General features: G+C 55.7%; 1 protein-coding gene across 1 annotated transcript in view; it reads left to right on the forward strand.

Annotated features, from left to right (window-relative positions):
* LOC140390593 (galectin-8-like) overlaps positions 1–9,363 on the forward strand; it is a 47,159-nt gene extending 37,796 nt beyond the window's left edge. Inside the window, exon 4 of the mRNA XM_072475812.1 lies at positions 9,174–9,363. Coding sequence (XP_072331913.1) covers positions 9,174–9,182 — 9 coding nt within the window. The 3' untranslated portion in view covers positions 9,183–9,363. The remainder of the gene's footprint in view (positions 1–9,173) is intronic.
* The last annotated feature ends 1,931 nt before the right edge of the window (positions 9,364–11,294 follow it).

Consider the following 11,294-nt stretch of genomic DNA (forward strand, 5'->3'; position numbering starts at 1 on the left):
GAGTGCTGCACTGTCAGAGGGTCAGTACTGAGGTAGTGCTGCACTGTCAGAGGGTCAGTTCTGATGGAGTGCCGCACTGTCAGAGGGTCAGTACTGAGCGAGTGCTGCACTGTCAGAGGGTCAGTACTGAGGGAGTGCCGCACTGTCAGAGGGTCTGTACTGAGGGAGTGCCGCACTGTCAGAGGGTCAGTACTGAGGGAGTGCCGCACTGTCAGAGGGTCAGTTCTGAGCGAGTGTCGCACTGTCAGAGGCTCAGTGCTGAGGGAGTGCCGCACTGTCAGGGGGTCAGTACTGAGGGAGTGCTGCACTGTCAGAAGGTCAGTTCTGAGGGAGTGCTGCACTGTCAGAGGGTCAGTACTGAGGCAGTGCCGCACTGTCAGAGGGTCAGTACTGAGGGAGTGCAGCACTGTCAGAGGGTAAGTACTGAGGGAGAGCCGCACTGTCAGAGGGTCAGTGCTGAGGGAGTGCTGCACTGTCAGAGGGTCAGTGCTGAGGGAGTGCCGCACTGTCAGAGGGTCAGTACTGAGGGAGTGCCGCACTGTCAGAGGGTCAGTACTGAGGGAGTGCCGCACTGTCAGAGGGTCAGTACTGAGGGAGTGCCGCACTGTCAGAGGGTCAGTACTGAGGGAGTGCCGCACTGTCAGAGGGTCAGTTCTGAGGGAGTGCCGCACTGTCAGAGGGTCAGTACAGAGGGAGTGCCGCGCTGTCAGAGAGTCAGTACTGAGGGAGTGCCGCACTGTCAGCGGGTCAGTACTGAGGTAGTGCCGCACGGTCAGAGGGTCAGTACTGAGGGAGTGCCGCACTGTCAGAGGGTCAGTACAGAGGGAGTGCCGCACTGTCAGAGGGTCAGTACTGAGGGAGTGCTGCACTGTCAGAGGGTCAGTACTGAGGGAGTGCTGCACTGTCAGAGGGTCAGTACTGAGGGAGTGCCGCACTGTCAGAGGGTCAGTACTGAGGGAGTGCCGCACTGTCAGAGGGTCAGTACTGAGGGAGTGCAGCACTGTCAGAGGGTCAGTACTGAGGGAGAGCCGCACTGTCAGAGGGTCAATGCTGAGGGAGTGCTGCACTGTCAGAGGGTCAGTGCTGAGGGAGTGCCGCACTGTCAGAGGGTCAGTACTGAGGGAGTGCCGCACTGTCAGAGGGACAGTACTGAGGGAGTGCAGCGCTGTCAGAGGGTCAGTACTGAGGGAGTGCTGCACTGTCAGAGGGTCAGTACTGAGGGAGTGCTGCACTGTCAGAGGGTCAGTACTGAGGGCGTGCTGCACTGTCAGAGGATCAGTACTGAGGGAGTGCCGCACTGTCAGAGGGTCAGTACTGAGGGAGTGCCGCACTGTCAGAGTGTCAGTACTGAGGGGAGTGCCGCACTGTCAGAGGGTCTGTACTGAGGGAGTGCCGCACTGTCAGAGGGTCAGTTCTGAGCGAGTGCCGCACTGTCAGAGGCTCAGTGCTGAGGGAGTGGCGCACTGTCAGGGGGTCAGTATTGAGGGAGTGCTGCACTGTCAGAAGGTCAGTTCTGAGGGAGTGCTGCACTGTCAGACGGTCTTTACTGAGGGAGTGCCGCACTGTCAGAGGGTCAGTACTGAGGGAGTGCCGCACTGTCAGAGGGTCAGTACTGAGGGAGTGCCGCACTGTCAGAGGGTCAGTACTGAGGGAGTGCAGCACTGTCAGAGGGTCAGTACTGAGGGAGAGCCGCACTGTCAGAGGGTCAGTGCTGAGGGAGTGCTGCACTGTCAGAGGGTCAGTGCTGAGGGAGTGCCGCACTGTCAGAGGGTCAGTACTGAGGGAGTGCCGCACTGTCAGAGGGTCAGTACTGAGGGAGAGCTGCACTGTCAGAGGGTCAGAACAGAGGGAGTGCTGCACTGTCAGAGGGTCAGTACTGAGGGAGTGCCGCACTGTCAGATGGTCTGTACTGAGAGAGTGCCGCACTGTCAGAGGGTCAGTACTGAGGGAGTGCCGCACTGTCAGAGGGTCAGTACTGAGGGAGTGCTGCACTGTCAGAGGGTCAGTACAGAGGGAGTACCGCACTGTCAGAGGGTCAGTACTGAGGGAGTGCCGCACTGTCAGAGGGTCAGTACTGAGGGAGTGCTGCACTGTCAGAGGGTCAGTACTGAGGGAGTGCCGCACTGTCAGAGGGTCAGTACTGAGGGAGTGCCGCACTGTCAGAGGGTCAGTACTGAGGGAGTGCCGCACTGTCAGAGGGTCAGTACTGAGGGAGTGCTGCACTGTCAGAGGGTCAGTACAGAGGGAGTACCGCACTGTCAGAGGGTCAGTACTGAGGGAGTGCCGCACTGTCAGAGGGTCAGTACTGAGGGAGTGCCGCACTGTCAGAGGGTCAGTACTGAGGGAGTGCCGCACTGTCAGAGGGTCAGTACTGAGGGAGTGCTGCACTGTCAGAGGGTCAGTACTGAGTGAGTGCTGCACTGTCAGAGGGTCAGTACTGAGGGAGTGCCGCACTGTCAGAGGGTCAGTACTGAGGGAGTGCCGCACTGTCAGAGGGTCAGTACTGAGGGAGTGCCGCACTGTCAGCGGGTCAGTACTGAGGGAGTACCGCACTGTCAGAGGGTCAGTACTGAGGGAGTGCCGCACTGTCAGAGGGTCAGTACTGAGGGAGTGCTGCACTGTCAGAGGGTCAGTACTGAGGGAGTGCCGCACTGTCAGAGGGTCAGTACTGAGGGAGTGCCGCACTGTCAGAGGGTCAGTACTGAGGGAGTGCAGCACTGTCAGAGGGTCAGTACTGAGGGAGCGCCGCACTGTCAGAGGGTCAGTACTGAGGGAGTGCCGCACTGTCAGAGGGTCAGTACTGAGGGAGTGCCGCACTGTCAGAGGGTCAGTACTGAGGGAGAGCTGCACTGTCAGAGGGTCAGTACAGAGGGAGTGCTGCACTGTCAGAGGGTCAGTACTGAGGGAGTGCCGCACTGTCAGATGGTCTGTACTGAGAGAGTGCCGCGCTGTCAGAGGGTCAGTACTGAGGGAGAGCTGCACTGTCAGAGGGTCAGTACTGAGGGAGTGCTGCACTGTCAGAGGGTCAGTACTGAGGGAGCACCGCACTGTCAGAGGGTCAGTCCTGAGGGAGTGCCGCACTGTCAGAGGGTCAGTCCTGAGGGAGTGCCGCACTGTCAGAGGGTCAGTACTGAGGGAGAGCTGCACTGTCAGAGGGTCAGTACAGAGGGAGTGCTGCACTGTCAGAGGGTCAGTACAGAGGGAGTGCTGCACTGTCAGAGGGTCAGTACTGAGGGAGTGCCGCACTGTCAGATGGTCTGTACTGAGAGAGTGCCGCACTGTCAGAGGGTCAGTACTGAGGGAGAGCTGCACTGTCAGAGGGCCAGTACTGAGGGAGAGCTGCACTGTGAGAGGGTCAGTACAGAGGGAGTACCGCACTGTCAGAGGGTCAGTACTGAGGGAGTGCCGCACTGTCAGAGGGTCATTACTGAGGGAGTGCCGCACTGTCAGAGGGTCAGTACTGAGGGAGTGCCGCACTGTCAGAGGGTCAGTACTGAGGCAGTGCCGCACTGTCAGAGGGTCAGTACTGAGGGAGTGCTGCACTGTCAGAGGGTCAGTACTGAGGGAGTGCCGCACTGTCAGAGGGTCAGTACTGAGGGAGTGCCGCACTGTCAGCGGGTCAGTGCTGAGGGAGTACCGCACTGTCAGAGGGTCAGTACTGAGGGAGTACCGCACTGTCAGAGGGTCAGTACTGAGGGAGTGCCGCACTGTCAGAGGGTCAGTACTGATGGAGTGCTGCACTGTCAGAGGGTCAGTACTGAGGGAGTGCCGCACTGTCAGAGGGTCAGTACTGAGGGAGTGCCGCACTGTCAGAGGGTCAGTACTGAGGGAGTGCAGCACTGTCAGATGGTCAGTACTGAGGGAGTGCTGCACTGTCAGAGGGTCAGTACTGAGCGAGTGCTGCACTGTCAGAGGGTCAGTACTGAGGGAGCGCCGCACTGTCAGAGGGTCAGTACTGAGGGAGTGCCGCACTGTCAGTGGGTCAGTACTGAGGGAGTGCCGCACTGTCAGAGGGTCAGTACTGAGGGAGTGCTGCACTGTCAGAGGGTCAGTACTGAGGGAGCGCCGCACTGTCAGATGGTCAGTACTGAGGGAGTGCCGCACTGTCAGAGGGTCAGTACTGAGCGAGTGCTGCACTGTCAGAGGGTCAGTACTGAGGGAGTGCCGCACTGTCAGAGGGTCTGTACTGAGGGAGTGCCGCACTGTCAGAGGGTCAGTACTGAGGGAGTGCTGCACTGTCAGAAGGTCAGTTCTGAGGGAGTGCTGCACTGTCAGAGGGTCAGTACTGAGGGAGTGCCGCACTGTCAGAGGGTCAGTACTGAGGGAGTGCCGCACTGTCAGAGGGTCAGTACTGAGGGAGTGCCGCACTGTCAGAGGGTCAGTACTGAGGGAGTGCAGCACTGTCAGAGGGTCAGTACTGAGGGAGAGCCGCACTGTCAGAGGGTCAGTGCTGAGGGAGTGCCGCACTGTCAGAGGGTCAGTACTGAGGGAGTGCCGCACTGTCAGAGGGTCAGTACTGAGGGAGTGCCGCACTGTCAGAGTGTCAGTACTGAGGGAGTGCCGCACTGTCAGAGGGTCAGTACTGAGGGAGTGCCGCACTGTCAGAGGGTCAGTACTGAGGGAGTGCCGCACTGTCAGAGGGTCAGTACTGAGGGAGTGCCGCACTGTCAGAGGGTCAGTACTGAGGGAGTGCCGCACTGTCAGAGGGTCAGTTCTGAGCGAGTGCCGCACTGTCAGAGGGTCAGTACTGAGGGAGAGCCGCACTGTCAGAGGGTCAGTACTGAGTGAGTGCTGCACTGTCAGAGGGTCAGTACTGAGGGAGTGCTTCACTGTCAGAGGGTCAGTACTGAGGGAGTGCCGCACTGTCAGAGGGTCACTACTGAGGGAGTGCTGCACTGTCAGAGGGTCAGTACTGAGGGAGTGCCGCACTGTCAGAGGGTCAGTACTGAGGGAGTGCCGCGCTGTCAGAGAGTCAGTACTGAGGGAGTGCCGCGCTGTCAGAGGGTCAGTACTGAGGGAGTGCTGCAATGTCAGAGGGTCAGTACTGAGGGAGTGCTGCACTGTCAGAGGGTCAGTACTGAGGGAGTGCCACACTGTCAGCGGGTCAGTACTGAGGGAGTGCCGCACTGTCAGAGGGTCAGTACTGAGGGAGTGCTGCACTGTCAGAGGGTCAGTACTGAGGGAGTGCTGCACTGTCAGAGGGTCAGTACTGAGGGAGTGCTGCACTGTCAGAGGGTCAGTACTGAGGGAGTGCTGCACTGTCAGAGGGTCAGTACTGAGGGAGTGCCGCACTGTCAGAGGGTCAGTACTGAGGGAGCGCCGCACTGTCAGAGTGTCAGTACTGAGGGAGTGCCGCACTGTCAGAGGGTCTGTACTGAGTGAGTGCCGCACTGTCAGAGGGTCTGTACTGAGGGAGTGCCGCACTGTCAGAGGGTCAGTACTGAGGGAGTGCCGCACTGTCAGAGGGTCAGTTCTGAGCGAGTGCCGCACTGTCAGAGGCTCAGTGCTGAGGGAGTTCCGCACTGTCAGAGTGTCAGTACTGAGGGAGTGCCGCACTGTCAGAGGGTCAGTACTGAGGGAGTGCCGCACTGTCAGAGGGTCAGTACTGAGGGAGTGCTGCACTGTCAGAGGGTCAGTACTGAGGGAGTGCCGCACTGTCAGATGGTCTGTACTGAGAGAGTGCCGCACTGTCAGAGGGTCAGTACTGAGGGAGAGCTGCACTGTCAGAGGGTCAGTACTGAGGGAGAGCTGCACTGTGAGAGGGTCAGTACAGAGGGAGTACCGCACTGTCAGAGGGTCAGTACTGAGGGAGTGCCGCACTGTCAGAGGGTCAGTACTGAGGGAGTGCCGCAATGTCAGAGGGTCAGTACTGAGGGAGAGCTGCACTGTCAGAGGGTCAGTACAGAGGGAGTGCCGCACTGTCAGAGGGTCAGTACTGAGGGAGTGCCGCACTGTCAGAGGGGCAGTACTGAGGGAGTGCTGCACTGTCAGAGGGTCAGTACTGAGGCAGTGCTGCACTGTCAGAGGGTCAGTACTGAGGGAGTGCTGCACTGTCAGAGGGTCAGTACTGAGGGAGTGCCGCACTGTCAGAGGGTCAGTACTGAGGGAGGGCCGCACTGTCAGAGGGTCAGTACTGAGGGAGAGCTGCACTGTCAGAGGGTCAGTACAGAGGGAGTGCTGCACTGTCAGAGGGTCAGTACTGAGGGAGTGCCGCACTGTCTGATGGTCTCTACTGAGAGAGTGCCGCACTGTCAGAGGGTCAGTACTGAGGGAGAGCTGCACTGTCAGAGGGTCAGTACTGAGGGAGTGCTGCACTGTCAGAGGGTCAGTACTGAGGGAGTGCCGCACTGTCAGAGGGTTAGTACTGAGGGAGTGCCGCACTGTCAGAGGGTCAGTACTGAGGGAGCACCGCACTGTCAGAGGGTCAGTCCTGAGGGAGTGCCGCACTGTCAGAGGGTCAGTCCTGAGGGAGTGCCGCACTGTCAGAGGGTCAGTACTGAGGGAGAGCTGCACTGTCAGAGGGGCAGTACAGAGGGAGTGCTGCACTGTCAGAGGGTCAGTACAGAGGGAGTGCTGCACTGTCAGATGGTCAGTACTGAGGGAGTGCCGCACTGTCAGATGGTCTGTACTGAGAGAGTGCCGCACTGTCAGAGGGTCAGTACTGAGGGAGAGCTGCACTGTCAGAGGGCCAGTACTGAGGGAGAGCTGCACTGTGAGAGGGTCAGTACAGAGGGAGTACCGCACTGTCAGAGGGTCAGTACTGAGGGAGTGCCGCACTGTCAGAGGGTCAGTACTGAGGGAGTGCCGCACTGTCAGAGGGTCAGTACTGAGGGAGTGCCGCACTGTCAGAGGGTCAGTACTGAGGCAGTGCCGCACTGTCAGAGGGTCAGTACTGAGGGAGTGCTGCACTGTCAGAGGGTCAGTACTGAGGGAGTGCCGCACTGTCAGAGGGTCAGTACTGAGGGAGTGCCGCACTGTCAGCGGGTCAGTGCTGAGGGAGTACCGCACTGTCAGAGGGTCAGTACTGAGGGAGTACCGCACTGTCAGAGGGTCAGTACTGAGGGAGTGCCGCACTGTCAGAGGGTCAGTACTGAGGGAGTGCTGCACTGTCAGAGGGTCAGTACTGAGGGAGTGCCGCACTGTCAGAGGGTCAGTACTGAGGGAGTGCCGCACTGTCAGAGAGTCAGTACTGAGGGAGTGCAGCACTGTCAGATGGTCAGTACTGAGGGAGTGCTGCACTGTCAGAGGGTCAGTACTGAGCGAGTGCTGCACTGTCAGAGGGTCAGTACTGAGGGAGTGCTGCACTGTCAGAGGGTCAGTACTGAGGGAGTGCAGCACTGTCAGAGAGTCAGTACTGAGGGAGTGCCGCACTGTCAGTGGGTCAGTACTGAGGGAGTGCCGCACTGTCAGAGGGTCAGTACTGAGGGAGTGCCGCACTGTCAGAGGGTCAGTACTGAGGGAGTGCTGCGGCAATTGTGTTCCGTGCCCGTTGGAATCAGCCATTATAGAGGGGGGTCCTTCTAAATATTAGCTAAAATCATTCTTGAAAATTACCAAATTTGTCGAAATATGAGTAAGATATAATCGTTTGCTTCCTGTGCATGAGTCTCTCAAATGTTACAAATGATGAACTACAGGTTCTGATATGACCTGATATGAAACATTCAACAAGATTGAAACAATATCATAGCTGAGGCCAGACGTGATGTCAGGTTGAACCTGGGGCAAAAGTCATGGGACAGTTAATTAGTTCACTCGCAGTAATTGATTAATTTCTAATTAACCAATCGCTTGTTCAGTGACTGACACTTCCCTGAACGAATCAAGGGGGTCTCAGCTGAGAACGAGAACTACTGAAACTAAGTAAGGGGCTAAATCCAGATAAGGATTCCCTTGAGAATGTGATACGTCTAACTGATTAAAAATTATTATTATAGCCATTGGAGGATAAAGATGACTTTTAAGGCCTTTGTTGAAATGTCTTTTAATTTTGTAAATCTGAAGTCACTTTTCTCTTGTCGTTTCTGTTTATATTGATTGGTGCTACAAGGACATTTCTAGAGTCACGGGGAAAAACATTTTCCAGTTAATTCCATGTGAATGTACCAAATTGTGTTCTTAAGAAATAAACCTTGCTTTAGATTCACCGCAACTGGACTGGCTTATCTCTGAGCGAGAGATAAGACGAAGCTTACTGTGCCAGTCCACCCAGACCCCACAGCCCGTCTCCTGTCCCACCCCCCCCCCCCGGCAACTACCCCCCGACCCTGGCAGAAGCCGCCCCCCCCCCCCCAGATAGCGGCACAACTGTCAGCAAACTGTGGTGACGTTGGACACTTTCCGTATCGCCTCTCTCTCCCTCCGCAGCCGCTGCGCCGGTTCCACCATCATTGAAACCACAAGTGAACCTGGCCGTCGGGAATTGCTCCTGGTGGAGGTGCAGAATCGCGGAAACCCCGCAGACTACCGGGTCGGGCCCCCTATCGATATGCCAACGGCGTTTACTGTACGTGATGAGGCGACGGAGCCTGGCACCAGCCACCATTTTGGCTCACGACGAATTTGCCGCCCAATTGCCTGACCTGATTCAGCGGTGGGCCGACGGTGAATCCCCCCGCGTCTCTTCGCCTTTTCCCATTCATTTTTTAACTGGATGGGAGTGTCGCTGGGTGGGCCAACAGTTGTTGCCCATCCCTGATGGCCTCTTGACCTGCGTGGTTTACGCGGCACTCTCAGGCGTGGGGGACTGAGTGACCCACCTTGCTCTGGGCCTGGAGTGACATGGAGGCCGTGTCAGGCCCGATGTGTTTCACAACAATGGCTTCACGCTGACCATTACCGGTGGTGAGCATTACCTGCCGTAACTGCCCCCACCCCGGCTCTCTCGGTGCCAGTCTGGAGCCCAGTCCCCAGAACACCCCCGTTATTACTGTGTGTAATTACCCCCTGCACCACCGCTTCCCCAGCAGTTCCTGTGGTCCAAAGCAACATTAAACTTCACAATGCTCAAGATGGTTATTTGGCTAATGTGATGCTGTTGGTATCTTTCTGTGTTCAGTTTGGACAAGGTGACGGGGGCAGTAAGACACTGTAAGCAGTAATGGAAGATTGAGATATCAGGGAGAGCTGGAACAGTTACACTGAGACTAACGTTATCTATCTGCTCTGTTCAGGGTGTCTAATGAAGTCCCTGTACGCTGGGACATGCAGACAGGAAATCCTTTTGAATATCCAGCGAACGTTCAAGCTGCTTCAGATGCAGTAAAACACACGGAGCTGCTTCACACAGATCCATAGATTCGGGCATCATTTCAAATGTTCAATTTACACAACGTGTCACCATTAAAGCAATTGCTGATTTTATTCCTTGAGTCAGACAATCTTTTTCCCAGTTTGTCATCAGAGTGATGGAGATCAGATCAAAACACATCATCATCATCAGAGTGATGGAGATCGAGCGATTGATTGATTTTTATTGTCACATGTACCGAAGTCCAGTGAAAAGTATTTTCCTGCGGCCGAGGGAACGTACACAGAACGTACATAGTAGACAAAAGAATAATCGACAGGGAACATTGACAAATGTACATCGACAAACAGTGATTGGTTACAGTGCGGAACAAGGGGCCAAACAAAGCAAATACATGAACAAGAGCAGCATAGGGCGTCGTGAATAGTGTTCTTACAGGGAACAGATCAGTCTGAGGGGGAGTCGTTGAGGAGTCTGGTAGCTGTGGGGAAGAAGCTGTTCCTGTGTCTGGATGTGCGGGTCTTCAGATTTCTGTACCTTCCGCCTGACGGGAGGGTCTGGAAGATGCCAATGCCTGGGTGGGAGGGGTCTCTGATAATGCTGCCTGCCTTCCTGAGGCAGCAGGAGGTGTAGACAGAATCAATGTGAGGGTGGCAGGTTTGTGTGGTGCGTTGGGCTGAGTTCACCACACTCTACAGTTTCTTGCGATCTTGGGCCGAGCAGTTGCCGTGCCAGGCTGTGGTGCAGCCGGATAGGATGCTCTCTATGGCACTAGTGTAGATGTTTGTGAGAGTCGATGCAGACATGCCGAATTTCTTTAGCTTCCGTAGGAAGTAGAGATGCTGTTAGGCTTTCTTGACTGTTGCATCAACGTGAGTGGACCAGACTGTTGGTGATGGTGACCCCCAGGAACTTAAAGCTATCGACCATCTCCACTTCAGAGCCATTGATGCAGACGGGAGTGTGGGTCGTGCTGAGCTTCCTGAAGTCGATGATCAGTTCCTTGGTCTTTCCACTGTGGGCACGGGAGCAATAGGTCAGAAGGTGAGAGCGTTGAGGGAGAACTAGGGAATAGGGACAGTGTGGCTCTGAGGCAGAGCAGACGGGGAGAAGTTGCTGAACACAGCGGGTCTGGTGGCCTGAAGTGCATATGTTTTAATGCAAGGAGCATTACGGGTAAGGCAGATGAACTTAGAGCTTGGATTAGTACTTGGAACTATGATGTTGTTGCCATTACAGAGACCTGTTTGAGGGAAGGGCAGGATTGGCAGCTAAACGTTCCAGGATTTAGATGTTTCAGGCGGGATAGAGGGGGATGTAAAAGGGGAGGTGGAGTTGCGCTACTTGTTCGGGAGAATATCACAGCTGTACTGCGAGAGGACACCTCAGAGGGCAGTGAGGCTATATGGGTAGAGATCAGGAATAAGAAGGGTGCAGTCACACTGTTGGGGGTATATTACAGGCCTCCCAACAGCCAGCGGGAGATAGAGGAGCAGATAGGTAGACAGATTTTGGAAAAGAGTAAAAACAACAGGGTTGTGGTGATGGGAGACTTCAACTTCACCAATATTGACTGGGACTCACTTAGTGCCAGGGGCTTAGACGGGGCAGAGTTTGTAAGGAGCATCCAGGAGGGCTTCTTAAAACAATATGAAGACAGTCCAACTAGGGAAGGGGCGGTACTGGACCTGGTATTGGGGAATGAGCCCGACCAGGTGGTAGATGTTTCAGTAGGGGAGCATTTCGGTAACAGTGACCACAATTCAGTAAGTTTTAAAGTACTGGTGGACAAGGATAAGAGTGGTCCGAGGATGAATGTGCTAAATTGGGGGAAGGCTAATTATAGCAATATTAGGCGGGAACTGAAGAACATAGATTGGGGGCGGATGTTTGAGGGCAAATCAACAACTGACATGTGGGAGGCTTTCAAGTGGCAGTTGAAAGGAATACAGGACCGGCATGTTCCTGTGAGGAAGAAAGACAAATACGGCAATTTTCGGGAACATAGAACATAGAACAATGCAGCGCAGTACAGGCCCTTCGG

The sequence above is a fragment of the Scyliorhinus torazame genome, chromosome 14 (genome assembly GCF_047496885.1).
Source record: "Scyliorhinus torazame isolate Kashiwa2021f chromosome 14, sScyTor2.1, whole genome shotgun sequence".
NCBI classification, from domain to species: Eukaryota; Metazoa; Chordata; class Chondrichthyes; order Carcharhiniformes; family Scyliorhinidae; genus Scyliorhinus; species Scyliorhinus torazame.